Source organism: Lissotriton helveticus, chromosome 10 (assembly GCF_964261635.1).
Source record: "Lissotriton helveticus chromosome 10, aLisHel1.1, whole genome shotgun sequence".
Classification (NCBI taxonomy): Eukaryota; Metazoa; Chordata; class Amphibia; order Caudata; family Salamandridae; genus Lissotriton; species Lissotriton helveticus.
In genome coordinates this window covers 347,689,879-347,704,488 of record NC_136071.1, presented here as the reverse complement: position 1 = coordinate 347,704,488, position 14,610 = coordinate 347,689,879, and the positions used below count along the sequence as shown (strand labels likewise).

At 48.3% G+C, this 14,610-nt stretch overlaps 1 protein-coding gene across 6 annotated transcripts in view; it reads right to left on the bottom strand.

Moving 5' to 3' along the window:
• The window catches only part of SCAP (SREBF chaperone), a 678,128-nt gene that overhangs the window by 287,448 nt on the left and 376,070 nt on the right, over nucleotides 1–14,610 (bottom strand). For all 6 annotated transcript variants that reach the window (XM_078662547.1, XM_078662552.1, XM_078662549.1 and 3 more), the window contains one exon: nucleotides 5,001–5,221. In XM_078662547.1, the coding sequence (XP_078518673.1) occupies nucleotides 5,001–5,221 (221 nt within the window). The remainder of the gene's footprint in view (nucleotides 1–5,000; nucleotides 5,222–14,610) is intronic.

Here is a 14,610-nt window from a genome sequence, read left to right as displayed (position 1 = left end):
TTGCTTTGGCAGGAAGTGATAACCCTTCTGCGAAAAAAGGTCATAGAAGAGGTTCCTTCCGCGCAGCGAGGGAAGGGAGTTTACTCCAGGTACTTTCTTGTGCCCAAAAGAGATCAGGAGCACAAATTCAGACCTATCCTGGACCTTCGCTTGCTAAACAAAGTCATTGTGAAAGAAAAGTTTAGCATGTTGGCCCTTCATCAAATATGTCCACATCTACAAGCAGGAGATTGGATGTGTTCGGTGGACCTCCAAGATGCGTACTTCCATATACCTATCATTACACGTTATCGCAAATACCTTCGATTCGTGGTTGGCAGCAAACATTATCAGTTCAAAGTCTTACCCTCCGGACTGAAATCTGCCACACAAGTCTTTACCAAGTCCATGGCAGTGGTGGCGGCGGACCTACACAGAAAAGGTCTGTTTATCTACCTTTACTTATACGATTGGCTCCTCAAAGGGCCATCTCCTCAAAAAGTAAGGAGCGATTTTCAAGTCGGTCTAAATCTGCTCTGCAGACTGGGGCTTCATGTGAACATGGAGAAGTCCATTCACCGGCCCACCCAGACAATCCATTATTTGGGCTTGAATCTGGATTCAAACAAAGGAAGAGCGTTTTCTTCGGAGGAGAGACTTTCTTCAATGCAGGAGAAGTGCAAAGCTCTGCTCCAGACAGATCGCCCAACAGTCCGGCAAGTGGCATCTCTGCTGGGATCAATGGCCTCTTGCATCTTTCTCATTCCCAACGCCAGGCTGAGAATGAGACCGTTGCAGCAAGATCTAGAGGGCAAGTGGGACCAAGCAGCGGGTCGCTGGGAGGACCGAATTGTGCTCTCTCAAGAAGCAAAGTCGTCCATCATGTGGTGGACTCTGCCGCAGAACCTATTGGTGGGAGTCCCTTTCCATCAACCAGTTCCAGTGCAATCGTTGATAACGGATGCATCTCTGCAAGGATGGGGGGCACACATGAGGTGCCTTCAGATGCAGGGCCGGTGGTCCACAAAAGAGCAGTCCTAGCATATAAACATGTTAAAGCTACGAAAAGTCCATCTGGCTCTGAAAGCTTTTTGGCCATCGATCACGTCCAACTCGATCCTGATCCAAACAGACAACACGATCACCATGTATTATCTAAACAAACAGGGTGGTACGCGCTCTCGCCCTCTATCCCTGGAGGCTCAAGCGATCTGGCACTGGCTTCTGGCTCGGAATCTCTCCATCGTGGCAGTGCACCTTCCAGGGGAGCAAAATGTGCGAGCAGACGCGCTCAGTCTGCACTTCGAAGATCATCCAGACTGGGTGCTACATGACAAGGTGGCGGCAGATATTTTCCAACAGTGGGGTCGTCCATCAATAGATTTGTTTGCAGACGACAAGAACAAAAAATGCCACGCCTTTGCATCCAGATTCCACCGTTCAGGGACAAGGGGGAATGCGCTTTTGATGGATTGGTCAGAGACATTTGAATACGACTTTCCTCCTCTGCCTCTGATCCCGAAGGTGGTGTCCAAGCTCATCAGATCCAACATGAAGATGGTTCTGATAGCTCCAGACTGGCCGTGTCAGTGGTTGTACCCGGACCTTTTGCAGTTGTCGGTACTCCCCCACAGGAGACGGCCTTACAGAGCAGACCTGCTGACCAAAATGGATGGGAGGATTCTCCATCCCAGCCTTCCTTCACTGAACTTGGCAGCATGGCTCCTGAGGTCCTACAATATGGACACTTGAATCTGCCGCAGGACTGCATGCACTTCCTGAAAGAGGCTAAGAGACCTTCCACGAGAGTGTCGTACGCTTTTAAGTGGAAGAGATTCTATCTATGGTGTGTTCATAATCATTTTGATCCTACAAAGGGGCAGAAGGAGGTCATTCTTCCTTCTCTTCTTTATTTGGCCAAAGCGGGTTTGAAATATTCCTCGATCAGTCAATCTCCCTACCGTCCTTTTTTCCAAATCCTGCAACTCCTGCGGAGAGGTACTCCTTAGACCTTAAAAGAGTGCTCAAATTCTATTTGGAGGGTACGAAGGGTATAAGGAAATCGTATCAATTGTTTTTGAATTATGGTGCCATGAGAACAGGCTTTCCAGTCTCCAAGAGATCCATTTCAAGATGGATAGTGTCCTTTATAAAAATTGGCCTACCAGTTGGCAAATAAACCCCTTTTGTTGTCTCCTAAAGCACACTCCACTAGGGGAAAGGCGGCCACAGAAGCTTTCTTGCATGATGTTCCAATGGCAGAGATTTGCAAGGCAGCAACCTGGAGATCGGTTCACACTTTCACAAGGCATTATTATCTAGAATCCGATTCCAGGGCGGATGCTCGAGTAGGACAGGCCTCCTTGAGCAATCTATTCAGATAGTAAGATATCTATCTGAGCTTAGTTATCTGAGCTGGTTGGTTAATTTACCGTTCTGTTTCCTTTGCCCGCAGGGGGATGAGGTGAGGCTCGCTATTCTATTCTAGTGCTTATGACTACTGATGAGGATCACCTGGAAGAGAAGGATTAGTTACTTACCTGTAATCCTAGTTCTCTTCCAGGGGTATCCTCATCAAAGACTTTCGACGTTGGTCGTGCACTGCCTTATGTTATCCTCCTTTTAGTGTGTTTCTTCTGTGCTCCTGGGAATCACTCCCCACTAGGAGAGTGAATAATGAATAAAGTTGCAGTCCTACTGAATGTAGTGCTGTCTCCCTGGGCACTATATGTGTGCTGTTTAAAACCAGCTCAATTCAACATGAAAAGAATTTCTTCATTCGTGTTTATTTGAAAACAGTTTCTCTTTTTATTTACTTTTTTCGTGCTAGATGTTGAGTTCACATCTCGTGTCATTCAATCATGAACGTTTCTCGTGCATTTTATCATAGACATCCGTGTCGTACATCACAGTTGTACCCAATGCATTTCGGCGTACAACGCCTTCATCAGGGGATTGTCTAAAATGAACAAACATATTATACTTATAACTCAATGAATTTCATATGGTCATTCATATATACATACCTACAACAATATTATTTAAATACATAACCTATAGTATCTGCGCTGCAACTATATTGTTTAAACACACCTCTCTCCATTGGGTACAACTGTGATGTACGACACGGATGTCTATAATAAAATGCACGAGAAACATTCATGATTGAATGACACGAGATGTGAACTCAACATCTAGCACGAAAAAAGTAAATAAAAAGAGAAACTGTTTTCAAATAAACACAAATGAAGAAATTCTTTTCATGTTGAATTGAGCTGGTTTTAAACAGCACACATCTACTGCCCAGGGAGACAGCACTACATTCAGTAGGTATCCTCATCAAAGTCATAAGCAACCCTCCCGCCTCCCCGGGCAAAGGATTATTGTATTTTTAAAGGTAATGTCAACTCTTTGTGTTATGGCTTTTGAGTCCCCGCAAAGAGCAACTGATTTAACTGTCACCCCTGAGACATGATGGGAAGCTGGCGGTGGCAGTTTATTGCTATGTTGTTAACGTTTCAGCCTTTTTAGGCTATTTTTCTGCAATGCAGCCTGGGAGCTGTCGATGCTTTTAGTCCTATCGGAGAGTTTGTGCTAAGTGCTAAGCATTAAAACAGTTTTTAAACATGTTCTGCTGTTGTTTTTCCCTGTTTCTAATGTATTCTTTATGATATAAGGGGAAGTCCTTACAGCATTATTCAGCTCTAGTGTGTATAAGGCTGCATTTGCTTTCTAATTATACATAGTAAAGTCCACATTTGTAAAGCGCACAATCACCCGTAAGGGTCTCTAGGCGCTGGGGGCCGTCGGGAAGATTAAGCGAGCTATTGCCCAGAGTCACATGGTGCTGGGCTAACCTGCCGCCGGAGCCGGGGATCGAACCGTGGTCCCCAGATTCCAGCGTCAGTCGCCCTGGCCGCGGCGCCACACCTCTACATTGATGAGGATACCCTGGAAGATAACTAGGATTTCAGGTAAGTAACTAATCCTTCTTGAACACCATCCTTACCCATGTTCTGTGTCAGGAATGTGGGTTGTGCAGTATTGTCTTTTAATCCAGTTTGGGTGTGGCAGCAGGTGAGGAGCCCTACGGGGTAGGCCAATATTTGGGAGTACTGTGGACAGTCTGCCAGGGGAGATCTCTGCTTCATATGCTAAAAAAGAGGGGCAGCCTGCAAAGAGGCAGAAGGCTCAGGTTGCTCTAGAGAAAAAGTGGGAATTCTGTGAACTATGGAGAAGCAGGGAAAGGACAGGAAAAAAGTATTTGAGAAGATTCCATATGAAAAGAGATCTTTAGGGATGGGCAGCAAGGAGTTTAGTGGGATCTTAAGAGACAGTCAGAGATTCTATAGGGAACAAATAGGTAGTGATGACTTCTGTGGAGTAAGGGTAGCGAATTGAGGAGTTTTGTGGACTAAAGGCAGGCCATTGGGGTATTAGGATCAGGGGCAGCAGTAAGCACCCCGGCTAGGGGTGCAGAACAGCAGCAAGAGCTCTATGGGACTGGGTATGAGCAGGAAGCACTGTAGGGCAGGGACATACGTTGAATAAGGAGTGCAGCATTGGATGTCCATTCACCTCTTAGCTATAGCATATTGAGCAGACTCTAATTTCCCCTTGTTAATAAGAATAAAGCACGCGCGCAGTGGTTAGAGGCTATCGCCTTTCAGTATGATTAACACTCAGTGTTTAGGGCTTATGCAGCCTTGAAAGAGAATAATTCTAATTTACACCTGGGCACGGGCAGTGTTAGAAATAGCATGAAGATTGAATCTGGCGGAGTATGGGATTGGATGGTAGCGTCCCTATCCGCTTGTTCAAGGCATGGGTGTATAGTGCATTTGTGGTTAGTAATGCAATTGGTCTCGGGGTCAGCATTACACTGCACATAATCTGAGGTGATCCACTTCTCCCAGTTTAGCATATTCAGAGTCCACAGCATCAGATTCCATGTTATATTTTAGTCACAATGTCATCTTTCTTGATCTTTACACTGGAGTTGTATGCTGGTAACCGCCTACCTTTCAGTGTAGCCGAGGTGTGCAGCGTCTTCGGCTCATGCTGGTGTATGGTACCGATGAGGTCAGGGTCAGCAGTGAAACGCTCACGGTCATTCTGCCAGAAGTTTCCAGGGGACAGCAGCAAGCAGCCATGCTCCGGGAGGAGGTTACGCAGCTTCTTTAATCCGGGCTGTAGGTCTGTGACCTGCAAGCATACGTCCTCTAGGCTACGGATCCCAGAGCTGAGGGTTGGGATAAAAAAAAACAAAAAAAACATTATTTCATTAATTTGTGGACTCTAGTGAGGGAATAATAATCAAACAGTTCAAATTTTTTGTTGGAAGGACATAACAGCGGGGGTACCATAACACAAACTAATTTTCCAACCTTTCCCATCATTTTTACTTCCAAAACCAGCCAACAAATGTCATTTTCACCTTTGAGGGTCTATATCTATTGCCAGTAAAAGAACAGGGCTGTCTTACTACCTTCTGGCAAAGTCAAAACTACAAGAATTGTCAGGTAAGGTACAGTTGACAACTATGACAGCCTACCAAAAGAGTCCAACTCAGAGACCATTTTCATCATCGTAGTTGTACAGGACTTTCTGGAGGGTCTAAATAACGTTTTTCCTCCAGCTTAGAATACTCCTCCACTTGAGTCAATACATACAGTTATATTGCATATTTTTCTTGGGAAAATCTTTATTATGTTTGCACAAAGTGTCAATGAGCTTTAGGTCTTCGCTCTAGCACAGAGGTCTTCAAAACATTTTTATTGAGTGGCTCAGAGCAAAATTATTTGAAGTTGGGCCCCCCTCCAAACCTTTATGGCAGGACTTTGGGGGGGTGGAGAGGCAGGGCTGAGTGCAGGGTAGGAGCAGGGCTGAGTGCAGGGTCGGGGATTTATTAGATCATTTTAGAGGTATTTTTCTGTAGCTCATAATGAGCACGAAATGTGACACAACAAAACCAGAAATTGACCAAAAACACATTCCTCATAATTGTGGCGCTCCAATTAAAGTTGTGGGCCCTCACATTCCTGTGACCAAATGCAACTGCTCCTGCTGCATCATTAACAGCTGCAGCCCTGAGTAGTGGTTGTCTGTGCTGCCTGTATCACCCTTTTCCCACCAGGGTTAGCCATCATTCCAATCTTGAAACTGACTCTGTCCCTTTAAAATAAAATGAGCTCACATATATCTGCCTCTTTACATCAAGGATGCTCTTAGCCCTAATGCACCAGCTGAGACTGCCTTGCGAAGCAGACAGTTTTCTCTGCCTCTTACTGAAAACATGGGCCTCCATTCTGCCCCAGTGCTACTGCACCTGCAGCACCAATTATACCGAATCCTCGGACCACACCAATTGACAATCACTCCTGGGCCGAAGGCCCATAGCAGGCTGTGAGACCCTTTGCTATTTTCCTTTTTTTTTACACAAAGAAGAAAGAGAAAAGTCCCAAAGCTTGCCCTCTGTTGCTTGGGACCAGTTCCTTGCCCAGCAGGGGTCAACTGGGCCTTGTTCTACTCTTTATGACTAATAATGGAGATCCAACTCAAAAGGGATGGGAGGCAAATATTACAAGGCTGATTTGCACATGTCTGGGTCTAATCTTAGGTGGCACAGTAAGCATAAAAACGATAGGTTGGAATGCTACCTCAAACAATTTTCAGTGGTTAGGCAAGTTATTTGCAAGCATTCCTTCCATCATTTTTTGAGTGACTGAGGTAATGCCCAGACATGGGTTCCATGCTCGCTGTACAATTGGAGCCAAGCTGCACCTGACTAAAGAAGCCTAACTAGACCGAAACAGGTCTTAGGTTGCTTGTGTTCGTTCACCTTACTTGGCAGTTCAGACTGAACTGTCCTCCTGGAGCAGGATCAAGGCTAATTTGCATATGGCTGGGTCTGATCTGAGGGGATGTATTGAGCAAAAAACAATGACTTGGAATGCTACCCTGAGAGATTGCCAGTGGACTATTTGCAAACATTCCTTCCATCCTACAATGATGAGAAACAGTTCCTTGTAATCCTTGTTCTGTATCACAGGTATTTTCTTTGAAGCCATAAACTACCCTCTTGACTCACTGATCCATTTTCATGATGGGTAATAACTCATTTACAGATATCCGCTGTAGCCTAACAAAAGGAACAGAGCCTCTGGCGTGGTGCCACTGCAGCTATACGGCATGGTGAGCTATGGACATGACAATGACAGCTGCCAACCTTGCTCAATTTTCATTTGCTAAGGGGTTTTACCAGCAAGAAAAGTTAGAATGTGTGCTTCTGCAATGCAAAATTCACGTTATTTTCCTTTTAATTGAAAAAAGAAAACCATATAAATGAAATATGCAAAATGTAGCCTTACGCAGGCCGCTATTCCCAATTCTACTTTAAAAAAATGCAGGTTCAATCAATCAATCAGGGGTTTATAAAGTGCAACTACTCACCCGGGAGAGTCTCAAGGCACTAGGTGGAGGGGTGGGGGTGGGGGTGGGGGGGGGAAGAGTCTCAAGGCACTAGAGGGAGGGGTGGGGGGGCGCACAGCTCCTTGGCACTCACAGTGTTTTGTCGAAGGCCAAGAAGGTCCGGGGGTCTTCCAGGGCCCACCAGGGTTCGTGTAGTTGCCGGACGCTCATGGTGATTCGTCGAAGAGCCAGGTCTTGAGGTCCTTCAGGAACTTGGAGAGAGGTGGTGTCTGAAGGAGGTGGTGAGGGAGGGTGTTCTATGCTGAGGCTACGAGGAGGCAGAAGAAGCAACCTTCTGTTCTGGTCTTCTTGATGCTCTGCACATTCGCGAGAGGAAGCTGGGCTGAGTGGAGGGATCTTTGGGGTGCGTGGAACAAGAGTTTATCTAGGCGGGGCAAGTGTTGTGGAGGGCTTTGTGGGGGTAGGCGAGAAGTTTGAAAGTGATTCTCTTTGCGACGGGGAGCCAGTGCAGTGCCCGCAGGTGTTGGGTGATGTGGCAGTGGTGTGGTAGGTTAAGGACTCGTCTGGCAGAGGCATTCTGGATGTTCTGGAGTTTGTGGGTGAGGTTCTTGTTGGTCCCGGCATAGAGTGCGTTGCCGTAGTCCAGTCTGCTGTTGATGAGAGCGTGGGTGACGGTTTTCCTGTGTTTGAGGGGAATCTAGTTGAAAGTTTTTCGTAGGAGATGGAGGGTGTGAAAACAGGAAGAGGTGACGCATTGATCTGGCGGTCCATTTTGAGTTCGGAGTCCAGGATGAATACGAGGTTGTGTGCATGGTCCGTGGGGGGTTTGGGTCACCGAGGGCGTGGGGAGTCACCAGGTGTCGTTCCAGGGTTCAGGATGTGGGCCTGTGATGAGAACTTCGGTTTTGTATGTTTTCAGTTGTAGGCAGCTATTCTTCATCTACCTGGCGACAGCTTCCATTCCTTCTTGAAAGTTGTGTTTCGAGATGATGGGTTGTTGGATAGGGAGAGGACGAGTTGAGTGTCGTCTGCGTACGATACGATGTTGAGTCCATGTGATCTGACGATGGATGCGAGTGGGGCCACGAAGACGTTGAACAGAGTGGGGCTGATGGAGGATCCTTGGGGGACTCCGCAGGTGGTCGGTGTGGGTTCTGAGAGGAAAGGAGGGAGTTTGACCTGCTGCATTCTGCCGGAGAGGAATGAGTGGATCCAGGCGAGGGCTTTGTTGTGGATTCCTGCATCGTGTAGCCTGCGGGCTAGGGTGCAGTGTGAGACTGTGTCGAAGACCGTGGAGAGGTCCAGGAGGATAAGGGCCACAGTCTCTCCGCTGTCGAGGACGTAGCGGATGTCATCTGTCGCAGCGATGAGGGCGGTTTCGGTGCGGTGGTTCTTCCTGATGCCTGATTGGGAGGAGTCGAGGATGTTGTGCTCGTCAATGAAGGACGAGAGTTGGCTGTTGACAGCTTTTTCAATGAGTTCTTGAGGTGTTGGTCCGCTGAGGGTTTTTTCAGGAGAGGGTTGATCTCGGTGTGTTTCCAGTCATCTGGGAACGAGGCGGTCTCGAAGGAGCGGTCAATGATTCTTTGTAGCTCAGGGGCGATGACGTCTGGGGCTCTGTGGTAGATGTGGTCGGGCAGTGGTCCATGGGGCCTGGAGTGGGTGGTCTTCATAGTCTTTAGGGAGTCTTTGATGTTGAGAGCAGTCCAGCTGTCCAGTGTCGGCTGTATGGTGTAGGAAGCAGTGGGTGTGTGTTCCTCATGGAGATTGTTGTCGTCAAAGTTGTCATATATGGGCTTGATTTTGTGATGGAAGAAGGCGCTGAGTTTGTCGCAGAGGTCCTAGGAGGGTGGGATGTCAGTGGACTCACTGTCGGGTTGGGCGAACTCTTTGATGATACTGAAGCACAAGTTACTTACCTTCGGTAACGATATATCTGTAAGAAACATTAATAGTGATAGATTCCTTACCTTAGAATTACCCCCAGGAGTCAGACTGGATCCGGGAATTTTCCGCCAGCAGTACCCCTGCGCGTCGGTAGGAGTCATTGTGTGGCTCCACGAGCGTCGTTGGCGCCGGGATGACGTCGCTGGAGCTACTTAGATGCGCCCACGTGCGCTGACGTCAGTTGTGCACACGACTTTCCGCGCCAGTAACGCAGAGCTGTGCAAGAAACTGACCACTGGTGCCATGAAACTAGGGCCCTGAAAGGGATGACCATAACCCTAGAAATCAGTTCGCAGAACGGGGAAGATGGGTGGTGCGGTAAGGAATCTATCACTACTAATGTTTCTTACAGATATATCGTTACCGAAGGTAAGTAACTTGTTCATCTGAAAGAAACACGTAGTGATAGATTCCTTGCCTTAGAACAGATACCCCAGCAATACCAACCCCGGTAGTGGGTCTGCGAACCAAGATCACACCTGAAAGTCCTGGAGAACAGAAAGGCCAAAGAAGCCGTCTCTCCGGACTTGGCTGTCCAGGCAGTAATGCTTGGTAAACGTGTGCAGCAAAGCCCATATAGCTACCTGACAGATGTTATGCAAGGGGACTCCCAGTCCCAAAGCAGTAGTGGCTGCCGTTGCCCTGGTAGGATGGGCACGCAGCCCCACTGCAGGCTCCTTTTTAGCCAAAGAATAACAAGCCTTAATGCACAGAACAACCAATCGGGAGATGGTTCGCTTGTGCACAGCCCGACCTTTCTTGGGGCCCACATAACCAACAAAGAGCTGGCCATCCAACCGGAACTGTTATGTGCAGGTAAGGTAGAATGAGAGCGCACGTTTTGGGTCCAGACGGTGGAGCCTCTCTTCCTCTTTAGAGGGATGCGGAGGAGTAAAAAAGGTAGGCAAAGTGATGGTTTACCCGATGTGAAAGGCAGTGACAACCTTTGGTAGAAAATATGGACGAGTCCTTAGAACAACTTTGTCCGGATAGGCAGAGAGAAAAGGAGGTTTAGAAGAAAGAGCCTAGCGCTCACTCACTCTTCTGGCAGAGGTGATGGCAACCAGGAAGGCAGTCTTTAAAGTGAGAAGACGAAGAGGACAGTTGTGAAGTGGCTCAAAGGGAGCACACATCAGATAAGTCAAAACAGGTTCAAGTCCCACTGAGGCATTATGAAAGGAACAGGAGAGAAAAAATTAGTAATGCCTTTTAAAAATCTATTTATAACGGGGGACTTGAAAAGGGAAGGCTGATCTAGAAGACGTAAAATGGCTGAAATGCCAAGAGATAGCCCTTGATTGTGCCCAGAGCAGAGCCCTGCTGGGCCAAAGAGAGGAGAAATAGAAGGACCTCTGAAAGAGAGGCAGAAAGGGGATACACAGCCTTTGCTGTGCACCATGCCACAAATATATTCCACCTGGAGGCGTATACCGTTTCAGTGGAGGGACGCCTGGCTGCCAATTGAATATGCTACTTACCAGTATGCATCTGTTCTTGGCATGTAGTGCTGCTGACATTCGTATCTGTAGCATAGATCGCCGCCTAGTGTTGGGTCCGGATGATTGCACATTGTTGTCCTGGAAGAGTCTTCGAAGTATCACAAGATAGGTGGCTCCTCCCCTGGACTACGGTGCGCATGGGCATCGACTCCTTCCCCAGATTGTTTTTAGCCATTGTGGCGAAGATGGAGTGTAACAGTGTGAGCGATGGCCATGCTAAGAGTAAGTGTAAAGTCTGCAGCCGCTACAGGCGCCGGGGAGGAGGGTGGGCGATATGAATGTCAGCAGCCCTACATGCCAAGAACAGATGCATACTGGTAAGTAGCATATTCAGTTTGAGGCATGTGGGCTGCTGAATCCATATCTGTAGCATAGAATATATAGCAGTCCCTCCATTAGCGGCGGCCGCCTGTGCCAGCTGCAGACGTCTGAAAAAGTGTCTTTAGAACAGCCTGGCCTACAGCTGCTTGGAGTGTACATCTACACAGTAGTGTTTAGGAAATGTGTGTGGGGTAGACCATGTGGCTGCTCTACAAATGTCTTCCAAAGGGATATGTCCGAGGAAAGCCATAGAGGCCCCCAACTTACGGGTGGAGTGGGCTCTAGGGGGGACCGTTAAAGTGCGCTTAGCCTTTTGATAGCAAATTTGAATACACATAACGATCCACCTGGCTATACCTGCTTTGGAAATGGGGTTGCCTTTGTGTTGGGCAGAAAAGGCAACAAAGAGTTGTTTCGTCTTCCTAAAATCTTTGGTCCTATCAATGTAGTACATCAAAGCTCGTTTGACGTCCAGAGTGTGGAGCATTCTTTCAGCCACCGTCTCTGGATTTTGGAAGAACACGGGCAGTTCAATAGTTTGATTGACATGGAACTGTGAAACCACCTTAGGAAGAAATTTAGGGTTAGTGCGCAGCACCACCCGGTTGGAGTGAATCTGGATGAAAGGTTCTTGTACCGTGAGCGCCTGGAGCTCACTAACACGTCGCAGTGACGTAATGGCTATTAGGAAAGCTACTTTCCATGTTAGGAATTGAATCTCGCATGAGTGTAGAGGCTCAAAAGGTGGACCCATCAGTCGGGTGAGTACCACATTAAGATTCCACGCAGGAGCAGGAGGGGTCCTGGGAGGAATGACTCGCTTGAGCCCTTCTAGAAAAGCTTTAATGGCAGGCACTCGGAAAAGGGAGAGATGCTGCCGGTTTTGGAGATAAGCTGCAATGGCGGATAAATGTATCCGAATGGAAGCATATGCCAGATTGCATTTGTAAAGATGCAAGAGATAACAAATGATGTCGTGCGTGGAAGCGTCAAGCGGGTCAATGTTGTGTTCCACGCAATAAATGGCAAACCGCTTCCATTTTGCTGCGTAGCATGCCCTGGTGGTGGGCTTTCTTGCCTCCCGTATGAAATCCATGCAGTCAGGAGGCAAGTTGAGGTAGCCAAACTCTAAGACCTCAGGAGCCAGATCGCCAGGTTGAGCTGTTGCGGATCTGGGTGCTGAATGTCGCCATGGCTCTGCGTCAAAAGTCTGGGTGTGAGGTGCAGGCTTTGATGCGGTACCACGGAAAGTTCTAGAAACGTGGTGTACCATGGTTGGCGGGCCCACGTTGGAGCAACCAGGATGGGCGTCATCGAGTGTTGCTTTAGCTTTCGTGCCACCAATTTGCCTGACCAGTTCATCCATATCGCATTGCCCTGTGACAGTGGGTGCGGGAACCTGGCGGCAAAGCTTTGGCATTTGGCGTTTTCCCTTGTGGCGAACAGGTCTATCTCCGGATGACCCCACTGCTGGAAGTACGGGTGGAGTACTGATGGATGTATCTCCCACTCGTGCATTTGGTGGCTGTACCTGCTGAGCAGATCCGCCATCCGATTGTCCTTGCCTGGGAGGTGTTCCGCCATGAGGAAGATGTTCCTCTGAATGGCCCACTTCCACATGCTCTGAGCCAGATGAGACAACTGTGGAGAGTGTGTACCTCCCTGCTTCTGAATGTAGTACATGGCCGTCATGTTGTCCGTCCGGATCAACACGACTTTGTTGCACAGATGTACCTTGAATGCCTTCATCGCCAGGAAGATTGCCATCAGCTCTAGGAGGTTGATGTGCATCTTACTTTGCTGTGTTGTCCAGAGTCCCCGCACAGTGTAGTGGAGCACATGAGCTCCCCAACCCTGTAGAGAAGCGTCCGTCATTAGGATGATCTGTGGAACAGGCTCCTGGAACGGTCGGCCCTTGCAAAGGTTGTGTGGATTCCACCAATGCAGAGAGTTGTATGCCCGACCGGTCACCAACACTAGGTCGTTCAACTGTCCGTGAGCCTGATTCCACTGACGCGCCAAGCATTCTTGAAGCGGACGCATATGCAGTCTCGCGTGCGGGACTATGAAGATGCAGGAGGCCATCATGCCTATCAACTGCATGAACACTCGTGCTGGAAGCGAGTGTTGCGGTCTGAATTTTTGGATCAGCGACTAAATGCTGTTGATCCTCACAGAACTTGGCTGAGCTGTGGCTGCCAGAGTATCTATTGTCGCGCCCAGATACTGTCGCACATGGGCCGGCTGAAGGTGCGACTTTTGATAATTTAGCGAGAAACCCAGATCGTGAAGAAGGTGAATGGTGTGGGACATGTTGGCAGCGCACTGCTGGGCTGACTTTGCTTGGACAAGCCAGTCGTCCAGATAAGGGTAGACGTGAACGTTGTGTCTCCTGAGGTGCGCAGCCACTGTCGCCAGGCATTTTGTGAACACCCTGGGCGCTGTGGTCACTCCGAAAGGGAGGACCTTGAATTGGTAATGCTGATTCTGAATGGTGAATCTGAGGTATTTTCTGTGTGACGGATGTAGTGGAATGTGAAAATATGCATCTTTTAGATCTAATGTTGCGAGGAAATCCCCTTGAGTGAGCAACGGAAGAACCTGTTGCAGCGTGAGCATATGAAAGTGTTCTGAGAGAAAGTACTGGTTTAGGGGCCTGAGGTCCAGTATGGGTCGCAGGGACCCGTCTTTCTTTGGGATCAAGAAGTACAGGGAGTACACTCCTGAGCCTCTTTATTCCACTGGCACGAGCTCGATTGCCCCTTTTTGCAGCATGACGAGTACCTCTTGCTGCAATAAGTGCAAATGCTCTGTGGGCATAGGACGTGTTTTGGGGGCATGTTGGGTGGAGTGGATGTTAACTCCAGACAATAACCATACTGGATAAGGTTTCTGTCCCACCTGCCTGTGGTGATGGATTTCCAGACTGGCAGGAACTGTTGGAGTCTCCCCCCGACAGGTGTGGTATGGTCGGGGGGCAGTGAAAAGGCGTCACTGTTTGTTGGTGGCGGAGGGCCGGGAGTTGTTGTTTCCACGACCTCTGCCCTTGGTGCTGTTGCCGCGATAGCCGCCTCTACTCTGCTTGTTGTTAGAGCTTTGTGCACCACCTTTCGTGTACTGTGTTTGCTGGGACATCTGGCCTCTGGAAACACCTCTATTGCTTGAGCGACGAAAAGTACTACCCCTGAACTGCTGGGACTGGAGAGCCCCCATGGACTTTGCAGTCTCGGTGTCTTTCTTTATTTTTTCCAGGGTGGTATCCACCTCAGGTCCAAATAAGTGATCAGGGTTTACAGGCTGATTGAGGATGGTAGTTTGTATCTCTGGTTTGAATCCGGAGATTCTGAGCCAGGCCTGACGTCTCAACATTACACTCGTGTTAATGGCCCTGGCCGCGGTGTCCACTGCGTCCAGAGCACATTTAATAGAAGCA